Below are 13,620 nucleotides of genomic sequence, written 5' to 3'. Positions count from 1 at the left end.
AATCTCAAGGTTGTGGAGGCTCGGGTCAGGGGGTTAACCTGATCCAAAGCATTAGAGGCTTCCTGAAGAATCGACATCTAAGTCCTGAAGGAAAATTACTGAGCCTAGAGAGTATAGATGTGCCGGGCAGCGGTGAGGTTCTAGGATTCCACCTGGCTAGATCACACAGGGGCATTTGTGGGGCTGGAGCTGCTGGTGGTTAAAACTTGGTCTCCGGGGCAACTGTGACAGTTTGAACCTACCGGGCATTCGGACTCTGGAGCGCCGCCTCCTGGAAAACCGCGTCCTCTAGTGCCTTGTGATCAGAGCCCCGGTGCGGTATTAGCGGGAGCTCGAGTTCCTCGGGGAGCAGGCGCAGTGTCCCCACGACGGCCCCCGGCTTTTCTGAACAGCCGTTCAACCTAGAGGGCTCCGGGCGGCCGGGGCCATCCGGACCCGCGGGTGTGCGGCCGCCCCGGAAGTGACGCCATGGGCTGCGGACCCTGAGGAAGTGGAGATGGCGGAGCTGTACGTGAAGCCGGGTGAGCGCGGCCGGCGGCCTAGGGGCGCTGGTCGTCCCCCACCCAGGCCAAGGGCAGCTGCTGCCCTGGGGGGTAGAGCCTTCGTCTTCCCCAGGCTCGCTTCATGTGTCCTCTCGCTTCCGCAGGCAACAAGGAGCGTGGCTGGAACGACCCGCCCCAGTTCTCCTACGGGCTGCAGACTCTGGCCGGTGGACCTAAGCGCACCCCGCTCACCAAAAGGATCGCCGCTCCCCAGGATGGCTCTCCCAGAGGTGCGTGGGGGTCCCACGCGCGGAGACCGGCCGACAGGGCGGTGCCGGGGATAAGCCTGGCCCGAGGGCCCTTTTTACTCCTCGGAGGTCTCTTCCCGAGAGGTTGAACGCCATAACGGGGCACAGGGCAGCCCTTTTCCGAGCAAATTCTGCCTAGGTCAGTAAGTGGTAAGTTTGAAAAGAATCCCTCTTTGCTTTCATTATAGGTGAGCTTATCCAGACTTAGGATTTTTTTAGATCTACTTTTTATTCTCAAATTGTTTTCACATTTTATTAACAATTTGTGTCTCTTCCTGGAATACCATAGTGGTATATTCATTTGTCTCTGGCTACATCTTCACTTGATTATATGGTAAGCATCCAGATTTAATGTGTCTATTCATTCATTGTTACCTACTGAGTATCTCTCAGCCAGGCACTGCTTGAGGCAAACTAGACAGCAGCGAACAAGATAAAAAAGGTTTGTTTCCATGTCTATCTCCAAGCGAGGCTATACTCTAGCTTTGGAGATAGACAAATGAAGTAGTGGTGAGTGTTCTGCAGAGAAAACAGGGTAATGCAAGAGTGACTCTGTAACTTAGATGGCTGAGGAGCTGACATTAAAGTGAATAGTTAAAATCTAGCCACGTAAAGACTCAGGTGCAAGAGCATTCCACACACTGAAAACAGCCAGCACAAAGGCCCTGAGAGCAAGTTTGGCCAAATCAGACTGAAGGAATACCTAATGGCTCGAGCACAGTGGGCTAAGTCAGAGAAATTAAAATCTGAGAAGCAGGCAGGGGCCATATCATAGTGGGCTTTGTAAACCAGGATAGGGAGTTTATATTTTAATCTGTGTAAATTGAAGCCATTGAAAAGTTCAAAGTAGAGGGATGCCTTTACTTTTGAGCATGTCTCATGTGAACAGTTGGAGCTATGGCCCCAGCAAAGAGGCTCAGATTTAGCTCTTTCAATAACCCTATGTTGTCTATACTCAGCACTATGGAGGAATGATGACACAAACCAGGGTTTATTTTTTTAAGATTTTAAATATTTTTTTTTTCTTTATTTATTTATGATAGTCACACAGAGAGAGAGAGAGGCAGAGACACAGGCAGATGGAGAAGCAGGCTCCATGCACCAGGAGCCCGATGTGGGATTCGATCCCGGGTCTCCAGGATCGCGCCCTGGGCCAAAGGCAGGCGCCAAACCACTGCGCCACCCAGGGATCCCCTATTTTTTTAAGATTTTAAAAAATTATTTATTCATGAGACACAGAAACACAGACAGTGGGAGAAGCAGGCTCCCTGCGGGGAGTCCAATGCGGGACTCAATCCCAGGACCCCAGGATCACGACCTGAGCCAAAGGCAGATGCTCAACCACTGAACCACTCAGGTGTCCCTGTTATTTTTTGAAAGAGAGAGTGAGCAGGGGAGGGGCAGAGGGACTGAAAGAATCCCAAGTAGGCTCCGTGCCCAGCGCAGAGCCCAATGCAGGGCTCAGTCTCACAACCCTGAGGTCATGACTTGAGCTGACATCAAGATTCAGACGCTTAACTGAGCCACTCAGGCGCCGCATAAATCATGGTCTTTTAACCTTGGCATGATTGACATTTTGGGCCCAATAACTCTTTGTTCCAGCCAGGGACTGTCTAGTACTTTGTAGGATGTTTGCAGTATTCCTGATTTCTACCCACTAGATGCCAGTAGCATTCACTCAGTTGTGACAGCCGAAAGTGCCTCCAGACATTTGCACTGGGGGCAAAATATCCCCAGGTTGAGAAACACTGATGCACATCTTAAGAAAGATCACTGTGCCTGCTACATGGAGAAAGGATTTTAGGGAAGATATGGAAAGGCTATTTCAGTAATATGGGCAAGATTTAATGATGATTCGAACTAGAGTTGGCAGTATAGAGGTGGCAGGAATTGGATGGGTATGGCATATGTTACTGAGGAACTCAACAGGAATAGATATAGGTGAGAAAGAAGCATCAACATAACTTAAATTTTTTGCTTGAGGAACTAGCTGGTATTGTTCATAGATATGGGAAACCAGGAAATGGGGGGCGGTAAGAGGTTTGGGGAGAGAGGAAAGGCAAGCTTTGTCTTGGCCTGTTAAATCTGGACAGCTACTGTGGGGAGGTCTAGGCCAGAATTGCAGAAATGAGTCATGATCGTTTGGATGGTGTTTGACATTGTGGTTTTGAATAAGGTACTTAAGGAGAATTGTGGATAGAACCCTAAAGAGGATCCAAGACAGAGCCCTAAGGCTCTCTAGCATTTCAAGGTTCTAGTTTAAAGGGGCTTGGGAAATAGCTAAAGAAGCAAGAAGAAAAGTAAAATTTACTCCAACAGAATAAAATTTTGACTCGACTATGATGGATGATGTGAGAGGTCAGATCAGAGAAAAGGGCCTGCTAAAAGGATTTGCTAAACTACACAGACACTGGTTACCTAACAGAAGCAGTTGTGGAGAGGTAAGCGTAGAAACCCAGCTGAAATGACCAGAGAAGAGAATGTAAAATGAAGTAGAGAAACTAACTATAGACTGTATAGCTCCTTCAAGAAATTCTGCTGTGAGACAGAAATGAGGCTGTGACTAAGGATGGAATGTGACCTAAGGGAGAATTTTTGTTAAGATGGTAAAACACTAGAGCATGTTTGTATACCGATGGTGTAAGAAAACAGGCTAACTGCAGGAGACAAGCCTAGAGAAGACAAGAGGCTGGCATGAGTATGGAAGGATGGCCTTATCTATCAGAGGAGGAAGGAAAGTGGCCACAGGTACTGATGGATTAGTAGAAAAGGTGATGGGAAGATGAGAGAGTTCCTGTTTAATGGCCTCTCTTTTCTCAGTGAAATATGAGGTGGGGTCATATGTAGAATGCAGGGAAAGGAAAAGTAAGGGGAGAAGATAGAAAAACTCAGAGAGAAAATGTGAAGAGTTCTGAAAAAAATGGAAAAATGAGGCAAAGGATAGGAATTCCAGGCAGTGTTGAATACCTTTCCATGAATGTATTTGATTTTATTTATCTACTTAAGAGAGAAAGCAAGTGTGAGAGAGAGAACAAGTAGGAGGAGGGGCAGAAGGAGAAACACTCCCTGCAGAGCAGGGAGCCCCTACATGGAACTCTGTCCCAGGACCCTGGGATCATGACCCGAGTCAAAGGCAGACTCTCAACCAACTGAGCCACCCAGGTGCCCCTGTACCCATGGATTTTTTTTTTTTTTTTTTTAATGATAGTCACACAGAGAGAGAGAGAGAGAGAGAGAGAGAGGCAGAGGCAGAGACACAGGCAGAGGGAGAAGCAGGCTCCATGCACCGGGAGCCCGAAGTGGGATTCGATTCCGGGTCTCCAGGATCGCGCCCTGGGCCAAAGGCAGGCGCCAAACCTCTGTGCCACCCAGGGATCCCTGTACCCATGAATTTGAAGTGTAAATGAACAGCATGGTTCTGTTTTTCTTTCCAACAAGTGTGGACAAGCTGGTTTTACCAGGAAAGTGGGACAGTGGGAGGGGATAAGTGAGGTAAGAGTATCTATAAGGGAATGATTTTAATGCATGAACTCTGATTGGTTGGGCTGGAAGGATAGAGGAGGTGGTCAGATTTTGGAGATGGCACAGTGTTGTTAAGAACAAAGCAGAGAGCAGTAAGCGACTGCTTTGTGGAAGGGTGGGGAAAATCATTGGAGGCAAGGAGCTCGAGAAACTTGAGAGGCCAAACTGAACAAGATGAATTAATCATCCATGTGAATGTGATGTCTAGAAGTCAAATGACTGTTTTCTTTTAGTTTTCTCTTTTTCCACAGGCTTTCCACCATCCTATTACTACAGGCAGAGACCAAGAGTCATCCTTGACTCCTCTCCCTCATTCCATTCCAAAAGTCCTGTTGCTCCCTCCTCCTAAATAAAGCTCAGACCACTCCATTTCCCTTCGTCTGCTCTTTTTCCTGAACTATTCCATTAACTTCTCAGCTATTGTCCATGCCTCCATTCTTGACCTATTATCCATTTTTCACAGACCATACAGAGCAAATGTCTTAAAAAACAAGTCTAGTCATATCATCCCTGCTTTTTATAAACCTGCAGTGGCTTTCCATTACTTTTAAGCTTAAGACCAAACTCCTCCAAAGCCCTATATGGTCTGGACCCCTGCCTGCTTCTCTAGAGATAGCTAACACTGCCTTCTTCAGGGTTAATAATTTCCAGCCACATGGTGCTGGTTTATGTAACTTGAACAAGTCAAGACTTAACTCTGCCTTTTAGGCACTGCCCTTACCTCAGCCAGGTACATGGTTTTCATGGGTGTATTGAGCTTATCCACTAGCTATTAACTTTGTGAACAATTTTTGCTACACATTACTCTAGCAGTTGCACCTATATTTTCACTTAATCAACACTGCAACCCTGTGAAAGAAGTGCTACTACCATGATATCCCCATTTTTCAGAAAAGGAACCCAAGCTCTAAGGTTAAAGGTAACTTGCCAAATGCCACAGAATAGGTGAGCATGGATAAACTATAAGTCACCTGAGAAGGCCTTCCTTAAACACTGACTTTAGGTAGTTCTCTGTACTATTTCCCTCCTCCTTTTTAAGATTTTATTTATTTTGAAGGAAAGAGAGAGAGCTAGAGTGTGTGCATGAGCTGGGGGAGGGACAGAGAGACTCTCAAGTGGACTCCACGAGGAGCATCCAGCCAAACGCAGGGCTCCATCTCACAACCATTAGTTCATGACCTGAGCCAAAATCAGGAGTCCAAGGCTTAATGGCCTGAGCTGCTCAGGTGCCCCTACTGTTCCTCCTCATTACATCATGTTTTCTTTGTAACATGCAGCATAACTTATAATTTTCTTGTATGTATTTTCCTTTCCCTAGAATTTCTGCTCTCTTGAGGTCAGGAACCTAATCCGTCTGCTTTACTACTCTATCTCTGGTGCCTTGCACATTTCTGGCACGTGGTAGAGACTTCATAAATACACATTTCTGAGTGAATGAGTTGTCCTAGAGAGTAGCCCTCTACAAGGGATGAAGTTAGAGTCGAGCTTTTTACCCATTTCAGCCATGTGTGCTTGATCTTGCTTTTACCTTTTCAGTCCCTGCCTCCCAGACTTCTCAGGGGCCCCCTCCAATGGGGCCTCCACCTCCTTCAAGTCAGGCTTCCAGGCCCCCTCCTGTGGGGAGTTATCTTGCCTCCAGTGTGAAGCCAGCAAATCTCCCAGTGATGGAATCTGAAACTCTGCTGGAAGATGTGCTCAAACCTTTGAAAGAGGCACTGGAGGACTGCCGTGGCCACACAAAGGTAATAAGCCCTGGCACACTAGTGGGATGATAAAAGGACCGAGATCCTTAGTTTCCTTGTTTGTAAAATAGCACTACAGAATGAGTTTCTGAGGATCTGAGAAATTGGAAAATTTAAAATTCTAGCCATACATGGATTTTTCTTGGGAGATGTGTAAGTTTTATCAGATTCTCAGTGGGGCCTCTAACCAGAACTCTTCAGATGAAGTGTTCTCTGGGCCAGAGAAAGTATGTACACTTCCTATTTGGTGTGGTCTTTCCTCTGGCCCTGTTGGGTTAGCAGCACTGACTTGGAGGGCCCTTTTGTCTCTCAGAAGCAAGTATGTGATGACATCAGCCGACGCCTGGCTCTGCTGCAGGAGCAGTGGGCTGGAGGGAAGCTGTCAGTGTCTGTGAAGAAGAGGATGGCTCTCCTGGTGCAAGGTATGGCTGGGTCCTTTGGTATAGCCTAGCTCCCTCAACTTGTCATGGATGGCTGAGCTGGAATAGATACTGAGATTCTGACTGGTTGGGATGAGAAGAGTGGGAGCTAGGTGTTTTGCCCTAAGCTGCTTGTTTACCTGCTCTTCTTTCCTCAGAGCTTTCAAGTCACCAGTGGGATGCTGCAGATAACATCCACTGCTCACTCATGGTTGACCATGTGACTGAGGTCAGTCAGTGGATGGTGGGAGTTAAAAGGTTAATTGCAGAAAAGAGGAACCTGTCTTCAGAGGAAGAGGCCAATGAAGAGAAATCTACAGCTACAGCTGAGGAGTTCCAGACAGTACCAGGCGTCCAAGAGGCTCCGTAATCCTGTGGGATCCTGACTCACTTCACACCATTTCCTCTGCTTTGGCAGGGAGGCCTTCTCTCATCTGGCTCCCTCTTACCACTTGGGAGACTGCCTGCCTCCTTGGGATTGTTGGCCTGCTCCACCCATCTCTGGGGGAAGAGGTGCCAGCACCTGGGCCACAGGGAAGAGTGTTGTTACCCATAACATGTGTTTTAATAAAAACATCTTAATAGTGGGGTCTGGGTAGGAGAGAGAAGCCCTTCTTGTGCCAAACTGGTCCCTTATGGTATCCTTGACTGCCTTGCTATCTGTGTACCTTACAAGCCTCTCTTCTTCCTCCTTTCATCATGAATGACTTTGCTAGGCATGACCAATTACTTCTGCCACTTTCCCCCAAAATAGACTGAAACACATATTCCTTGCTGGGCTGAGTATCTCTATTTTTGTATAACTTCGTTGCAGCATAAGAACAGAGGCTCAAATAGAGAAGATTTTTCCCTCAAGAAAAGAAGACTGCTCTGTTTGTACTCTGGTTACCCTTGAGACATACAGTGCTATAGAGATTAGAACATAGCTGTATAAATGAAGAAGACTGGATTGCTGAAACATGGGATCATGACTTTTTGGAGGCGTGCTTGGGGGTAGTTAGGTGGGTAGGATCATGACTGATTCACCAAGTAAGCTGCTAACTCATTCTGGGCCCTGAAGTCTTCTAACCCTCTTGAGGACAGGAGAGCCAAATGGAAGGGGTCATAGAGGCTTAAATTATGCTGAGAAGGGAGGATACAGGTTTTCAGTGTTGGAACAGGGGACGATACTTATGGGTGGAAGGCAGAAAAAGCATGGGAGGGACTGGAGAAGGTTAAACTCTAGGGCAGTGCCTCCTTTTCCTGATTTGGAATCAATAGGGAGGGACTGCTGGAGAGGCCCAATTCCAGGAAGGTTGCTTCCTGGAAAGGCTAGAACGGCCCTTGGCAAGGGTCAGGCTATTGCTATTGCTGTTTATGGCTTGGCGGCTCTTGCAGCCTGCCCCCATAACCTGCCTTTGGCTCTCACTGCTGCTGAAAGTGGACCTAATGACAGCTGGGAATGGACTGGGGGACCTCTGATCCTCACCAGGTCTGCTGGGGCCCTCAGCTTTGTGGCTGAGATGGGAAGGTCAGTATCAAGGAGAACACCAGAGTCAAAGCATTTCTTTGAATTTTTACTAAGCAGTTAGACAGTGACATACTCCATCCCTTAGTCCCAGCCTCAGCCCCTGATGATGGAGGGCTGGGCGTTGGGAGGAGCATCTACAGACGGAAGGGAAAGAGCTAAGGGCTTGGCAAGTTGCCCACTCGTATCCCTGGTCTAGTTGCCTCAGAACTAAGGGAGGCCCGACACCAACAAGTCACTCCCTTCCAGATTATGAGGCCACCTGGTGTTTGGAATACACCAGGAAGAGGTGATGGCAGCAGTGGTATGAGGGATTCCTCTAATTCCACACAGGATCATCTGCACTGGATTAGATGTCCATTTCAAATTGTGCGTCATCTGGAGAAAAAGAAGACAGGGACTGTTTGATGGGCTGAGGGTCTGTAAGCTCAGCAAGTTTAGCATCAGTACAGAAACCCCTCTCACTGTTAAACCCTCACTCTACTGAACAGGGGCATTTGGACTCCGGTATTTCTTAATTTTAGGCCCTGCTTTCCTTACCGGGTATCTCTTCCTCTGTCTCCTGCTCCTTCAGCTCCTCCAGCTTGGAGGGTGGGGCTGTTGGAGGAGTTGTGACCCCGGGAATCTGAGGGAGGCAGCACGGCGGCGTCCGGGCAATGGGTGAATTTTTGCACTCCAGCAGGAACTTTCGGTCGTAGATGATCCTGGTGCCTGTCAAGGGGTAGGAACTAGGTAAGAGGCTGGAGCTTGGGTACAGAGCTTATAGGGTGTCATACCCAGGCTTTTAAGGGACCTGGAACTCACATTTCCCCATGTATTAAAGGGCTACTGGGATCCCTGGGTGGCGCAGCGGTTTGGCGCCTGCCTTTGGCCCAGGGCGCGATCCTGGAGACCCGGGATCGAATCCCACATCGGGCTCCCGGTGCATGGAGCCTGCTTCTCCCTCTGCCTGTGTCTCTGCCTCTCTCTCTCTCTGTAACTATCATAAATAAATAAAAAAATTTAAAAAAAAAAAAAAAAAAAAAAAAAGGGCTACTGCTCTGCAGACCGGCCAGGGTCTCAGCTGACTGGCCTTCAGAGCACTTAAAAGACTTCCAGGTCTAACCAAGATGTGGCTAAGTGCCATAAAGCAAGTAGGGCATCCCAGCTGGTCCAGGTATTTTGGTTTAGGGAAGCTTCAGGTCTCAGTTCTAAGGAGGAGCACAAAACTTGGGAGAACTCAGGTACTAAAGACTGCTCCTGTCTGGCTCTGCTGGATCTGGGGCTTCCCAATTCTGTAGGGTGGGGGGTCGTTAGCCCTTCAGGCAGTTGGCTCAAGAGGCCAAATAGCAGATTTCACCCTTGCTGCCATCTGGGTTTGGGTACCCGGCAAGGAGAAGGTGTGCTCTCTGGACAGCTGCTTTCTCGGTGAAACAGGGACAGACTGTTCTTACTTACCCTGACCCCTCCCAAGTCCTATCAGGCTAAGCCCAAGCCTAAGAAACTTGGCCCCGGTTCTGTTCTCAAAGGGCCCTACCCTGTTCTTGCCCCTCCCTTCTGCCTCCACGTGGCAGGAAACCTGGGTCCAGGAGCCCAGCAGCTCAAGATCCCAGGCAATCAGCCCAACCAAACAGCTGCCAGCCACCTGCAGATACTCAAGGCTTTTTGGCCCCAACTGCCTGAGTCCTGCTTTAGCCGCTTTGGGAGACCTGGTGCTTCCTGCTGAGGTCAAGCTCAGCTCGGGCTCTGGGTCCTAATTCCAGGCGGCAAAGTCGGGAGGGGCACCTAAAACCCAGGCCACAGTGGGGAGTTCAGTCCACAGTCACCCAGGAGCTAGGCTTTAGGCCACGGTGCATTTACTTCGAAGTTTCAGGGGACTGAACCGGCCTTCAGTTCCAAACACCCTCCCACCCCCTGCAAAAGCTACAGCCTGTAAAGGGGCCTGCGGCGAGGATCCCAGGCCTGCACCTCCCCTCTCCCAGCCCGCCACAGGACGCCCGCGCTGGGCCTGCCCAGGGCCCGCGGACCCCCAGCCCAGCCTGCTGACCTCCCGGGGTAGTGGCGTATAGCGTGCCCCCCGGCGTGGTGCTGTAGCAGTCGGGCAGCCGGTCCCTGCCTCCGGGGATCGGGCAGCTCGTGGATGTGGACATAGCGAGCAGGACGGCAGTCGGCAAGGGCGCCAGCCCAGGGCGCCCAGTGCAGCTAACTCAGAAGCAGACTCAGTGGACCACGTGCGCCGCAGCAACACCGGGATGACGTCACGCCCGGGGCGGGCCGCTAGCCGTCACTCAACCCGACGGTCCCGCCCCACTCCAGGCCGCCTGACTAGGGGAAGCTTGAAAGGAGTTCGGACCTCCGCACAGGCCTGCATCCTCCTGGCTCAACACTGGCCGCCTGACTCAGGGCTGTAGCCATTCAGCTATTTACTGGTTAAACCGGGTGCCAGGACCGGTAAGGCACAGCACACACTACTGCCCTGTGTTAATTCACCCATTTCTCTCAACAGTTTTGTACAGTAAAGCACTATTATTAGCCACATTTGACAGGTGAGTAAAGGAAAGCCCAGATTAAGTCCCTGGTTGAGAGTTCTATCTTATAGGAGGGGGAGCTGGGAGTCAGACCTGAGAGTATCTGATGCCAGGACCTGTGCCCTTCCTTACAGCTGGGGACTGCCTCCCATTAATCAATTACAGTACAGGGTAAAAAGTGGCCCTATGGCCTGGTGCACAGCAGGAAGGGGAAGGTCAGAGAGGGATGGTAGCCTTTTTAGCAGAAGTGATATAGCTAACTAACTTTAAGAAACTAAGGAAAGGCAGGGGGCTGGTGAGAAGGGCTTGGTCTTTAGCTCTCTGGAAAGGAAGATCAGAGAGTCTGGCCTTAGAGGATTTTTTTGATGTAGTCACAGTGATATGAAAGGAGGCAGGAGAAGGGTGGTGGAGAAGAAAGTACTAAACCTAGTACCTACACATACTAAACACCTTGATTTGGTCAAGGGGTCTTCATTTCCTTAAAATCAGTATTACGATTCACCCCCCAATTAAGTACAGACCACTGGATTTCATGCATTTAACAATATTAATGTTACTTCAGTTCTGGCTTCATCATATTTTCCCTTAGCTTTGATTTCTCCACTCACTAAAAAAAAAAAAAAAAAAAGTGTTTTACTACTCAGTGCTTCTCAAACTTTAATGTGCATAAAAATCACCTTGGATATGTTGTAAATGAAGATTTTGATATAGTAAGTTTGGGGTAGGACCTGAGCTTCTAGGTCCCAGGTGATACAGTCCCTCAGCTCTGTAGGTCCTTAGAGTAACACTTCAGGTAACAAGGATATTTATATTTTATTGTTCCAAAATATTTTTGAACATCTTACAAAGTTATGTATGCCTAAAAGAAGGGTCTTGATTGACACTGCTGGAGGGTAAGGTTTGGGAGCAGACTGTGAGGAGCTGTCTATCACAACTCAGTTTTTTAAAAAAATATTTATTTATTTATTTATTTATTTATTTATTTATTTATTTATTTATTTATGATAGACATAGAGAGAGAGAGAGAGAGAGAGAGAGAGGCAGAGGAGGAGGGAGAAGCAGGCTTCATGCCGGGAGCCCGACGCGGGACTCGATCCCGGGACTCCAGGATCGTGCCCTGGGCCAAAGGCAGGCGCCAAACCACTGAGCCACCCAGGGATCCCCCACAACTCAGTTTTTGAGGTAAGTCTTGTGGGGGTAGTGAGGAATAGGATAGAGGACCATGAGACTGAAGGTGAGGATTCTAGCCTAGTGAAACGGGGTAGACAGAAGGGCAGTGGTTATGAGGATGGAGAGAAGTTGTCAGGATCCCCATACACAGAGGGGGAAAGATAAGGTGACTGATTAAGGGTGAGGTGAGAGAGAAGGAGTTAAGCTAGGATAATTTCCAGTCTTCTGACTTAAAAGTCTTGGTGGTAGCAGCAGCCCCTAATAAAGTGGGGAAAATAAGAGAAGCCTATCTTAAAAAAAAAAAAAAAAAAAAGAGAGAGAGAGAGAGAGAAGCCTGTCTTATATTGGGAAATATATAACGTGTGGAATGCTGAGATGGAACAGCATGGCAAGGAGTTAGATCTATGGGTCTGAAGCTCAGGGGGAGAAATCTAGGCTAGTGACTGAGATCTGGGTGGAGTGAAATCCAAGAGTGTGGGATGAGATCACTGGGATAGAAGATACAGCCTAAGAAGAGGCCTGAGCACATCAACATTTATTTAAGGGGTAGTGGAGGAAGAGGATTCACCAAAGGAGGCTGAGAAGTGTCCAGAGTTTTCAAGAAGGATCAGTGTGGAAGTGAGGTCACTCTTATGTTCATCTCTACTACACAATGACAGCAGCAGTTACCACTACTATGTACGGCTACTAGAAGCTTGTTTTGAGGTGCTGTGTGTGCTCTAAAGGCTAGGGAACAAGAGATAGATCATTGGCCTTAGAGAGAAAGCCAGATACATCATGCATGCAATTTGGATGAAGGACCAAGAGTTTAGAGGCTCAACACTGATTACCCATTAGAATATGTGAGCTTGATACAGACAAGCACAAGAAAAAGAAAAAAGAAAAACAGAAAAATAGAAAAACAAAAAACAAAAAATCTATGCCTAGGCTCCAACCCCAGGGAACTGTTTAAGCCCTTAAGGGAATATCAGGTCTCTGCTACCAAACTACTTTGGACTTAGACCAATACCATGAAGATAAAGCAGGAGATAAAAGTAATCAAAACAGGTTTGGCAGTCTGGTGTTGAGACTGCTGATCCTATTTTCCAAATTAGGACTTAGAGCCCAGTCTTCTGCTCTTTATTGGATGTGGTCTTAATGCACATAAATTCTGGATACTTAAAACTATCTTTCTCTCATTCACTTGCTAGAGAATAAAGTAAAGGTGAAGAATCTGTCTGATGACAAATGGTGACAAATCTTTAAAGATGAATAGAAAATATGGGGTTTTCAGAGCCCCTCATTCCAGGACAGGGTCCACTGGAAAGACGTCACAACCAGCAACACTTCTTGGTAGAAGAGATCTAGGGCTAGTTAGAGAACAAGATGTTCAGAAGCTGTTTTCCTACAGGCTTATTTGCTACTTCCTGGGTTTTCAATGTGGTCCAAAGGTCTTGAACAGTGGGACAGAATCAAGTTTACTAACTACTCCTTTTTGTTTGGCTTGAAACTATATGACCAGCCTTTCCCCTTCTACAAGCCACCTCAAACTGAGGATGGTTCCCTTATGGGCTAACTTTGAAGATGGGAAGAGGATTTGGCCAGAAGCTACAGGAAGAGTTGAAAATTGTAGTTCCAAGTCTTGAGATTTCTTACCTCTGGTTAGGAGAGGCCACCATTGGCTGTCCAACTCTCTTCTTCGGTCTGGTTAGCTGAGGTGATGGGATTTCCCCTTTGAGAGCAGGGACTGAAGGAAGGAGACTGGCCTATAAAAAGGCAAGTCAGCACACTGTAGCCACAATAGGTTTAAAGGGACTTAAACATCAATAATTTTATTGGTGGTGGAATTTTATTACACTACTACTTGAAATAAATGGGTCCAGAAACCTCGATGATATCAGTTGTATTCCTTGAAAGAGCTGTTATTCTCATGGGGTTCAATCTATGCCTCAGCCGGATGTTTCTTAATGATCTGAGGTCTCAC

At 47.8% G+C, this 13,620-nt stretch overlaps 2 protein-coding genes across 2 annotated transcripts; one reads left to right on the top strand and one right to left on the bottom strand.

Moving 5' to 3' along the window:
* Positions 1-273: 273 nt before the first annotated feature.
* On the top strand, positions 274-7,248 carry SRA1 (steroid receptor RNA activator 1). The gene is made up of 5 exons (XM_077897521.1): positions 274-521; positions 647-772; positions 5,849-6,054; positions 6,368-6,476; positions 6,632-7,248. The coding sequence occupies exons 1-5, from the start codon at positions 497-499 to the stop codon at positions 6,841-6,843; spliced, it is 678 nt and encodes a 225-aa protein (XP_077753647.1). The 5' UTR covers positions 274-496; the 3' UTR covers positions 6,844-7,248.
* Positions 7,249-8,016: 768 nt separating this feature from the next.
* EIF4EBP3 (eukaryotic translation initiation factor 4E binding protein 3) lies at positions 8,017-10,215 on the bottom strand. Its single transcript, XM_077897524.1, has 3 exons — positions 10,007-10,215; positions 8,521-8,691; positions 8,017-8,358 (listed from the first exon to the last, which is right to left on the bottom strand). The coding sequence occupies exons 1-3, from the start codon at positions 10,107-10,109 to the stop codon at positions 8,330-8,332; spliced, it is 303 nt and encodes a 100-aa protein (XP_077753650.1). The 5' UTR covers positions 10,110-10,215; the 3' UTR covers positions 8,017-8,329.
* Positions 10,216-13,620: the final 3,405 nt, after the last annotated feature.

Source organism: Canis aureus, chromosome 5 (assembly GCF_053574225.1).
Source record: "Canis aureus isolate CA01 chromosome 5, VMU_Caureus_v.1.0, whole genome shotgun sequence".
Lineage (NCBI taxonomy): Eukaryota > Metazoa > Chordata > Mammalia > Carnivora > Canidae > Canis > Canis aureus.
Note: the sequence above shows the minus strand (reverse complement) of the source record. Positions and strands in the feature narration are given on the sequence as shown.

Bases quoted from the DNA above. Each gene is read 5' to 3' on its own strand.
- EIF4EBP3 (XM_077897524.1), bottom strand. From the start codon at position 10,109: ATGTCCACATCCACGAGCTGCCCGATCCCCGGAGGCAGGGACCGGCTG. The intron at 8,692-10,006 runs GTCAGCAGGCTG...ACCCCTTGACAG, and splicing joins ATACGCCACTACCCCGGGAG to GCACCAGGATCATCTACGAC. The intron at 8,359-8,520 runs GTAAGGAAAGCA...CTTTTTCTCCAG, and splicing joins GACAGAGGAAGAGATACCCG to ATGACGCACAATTTGAAATG.
- SRA1 (XM_077897521.1), top strand. From the start codon at position 497: ATGGCGGAGCTGTACGTGAAGCCGG. The intron at 773-5,848 runs GTGCGTGGGGGT...TTACCTTTTCAG, and splicing joins CCAGGATGGCTCTCCCAGAG to TCCCTGCCTCCCAGACTTCT. The intron at 6,055-6,367 runs GTAATAAGCCCT...TTTGTCTCTCAG, and splicing joins ACTGCCGTGGCCACACAAAG to AAGCAAGTATGTGATGACAT.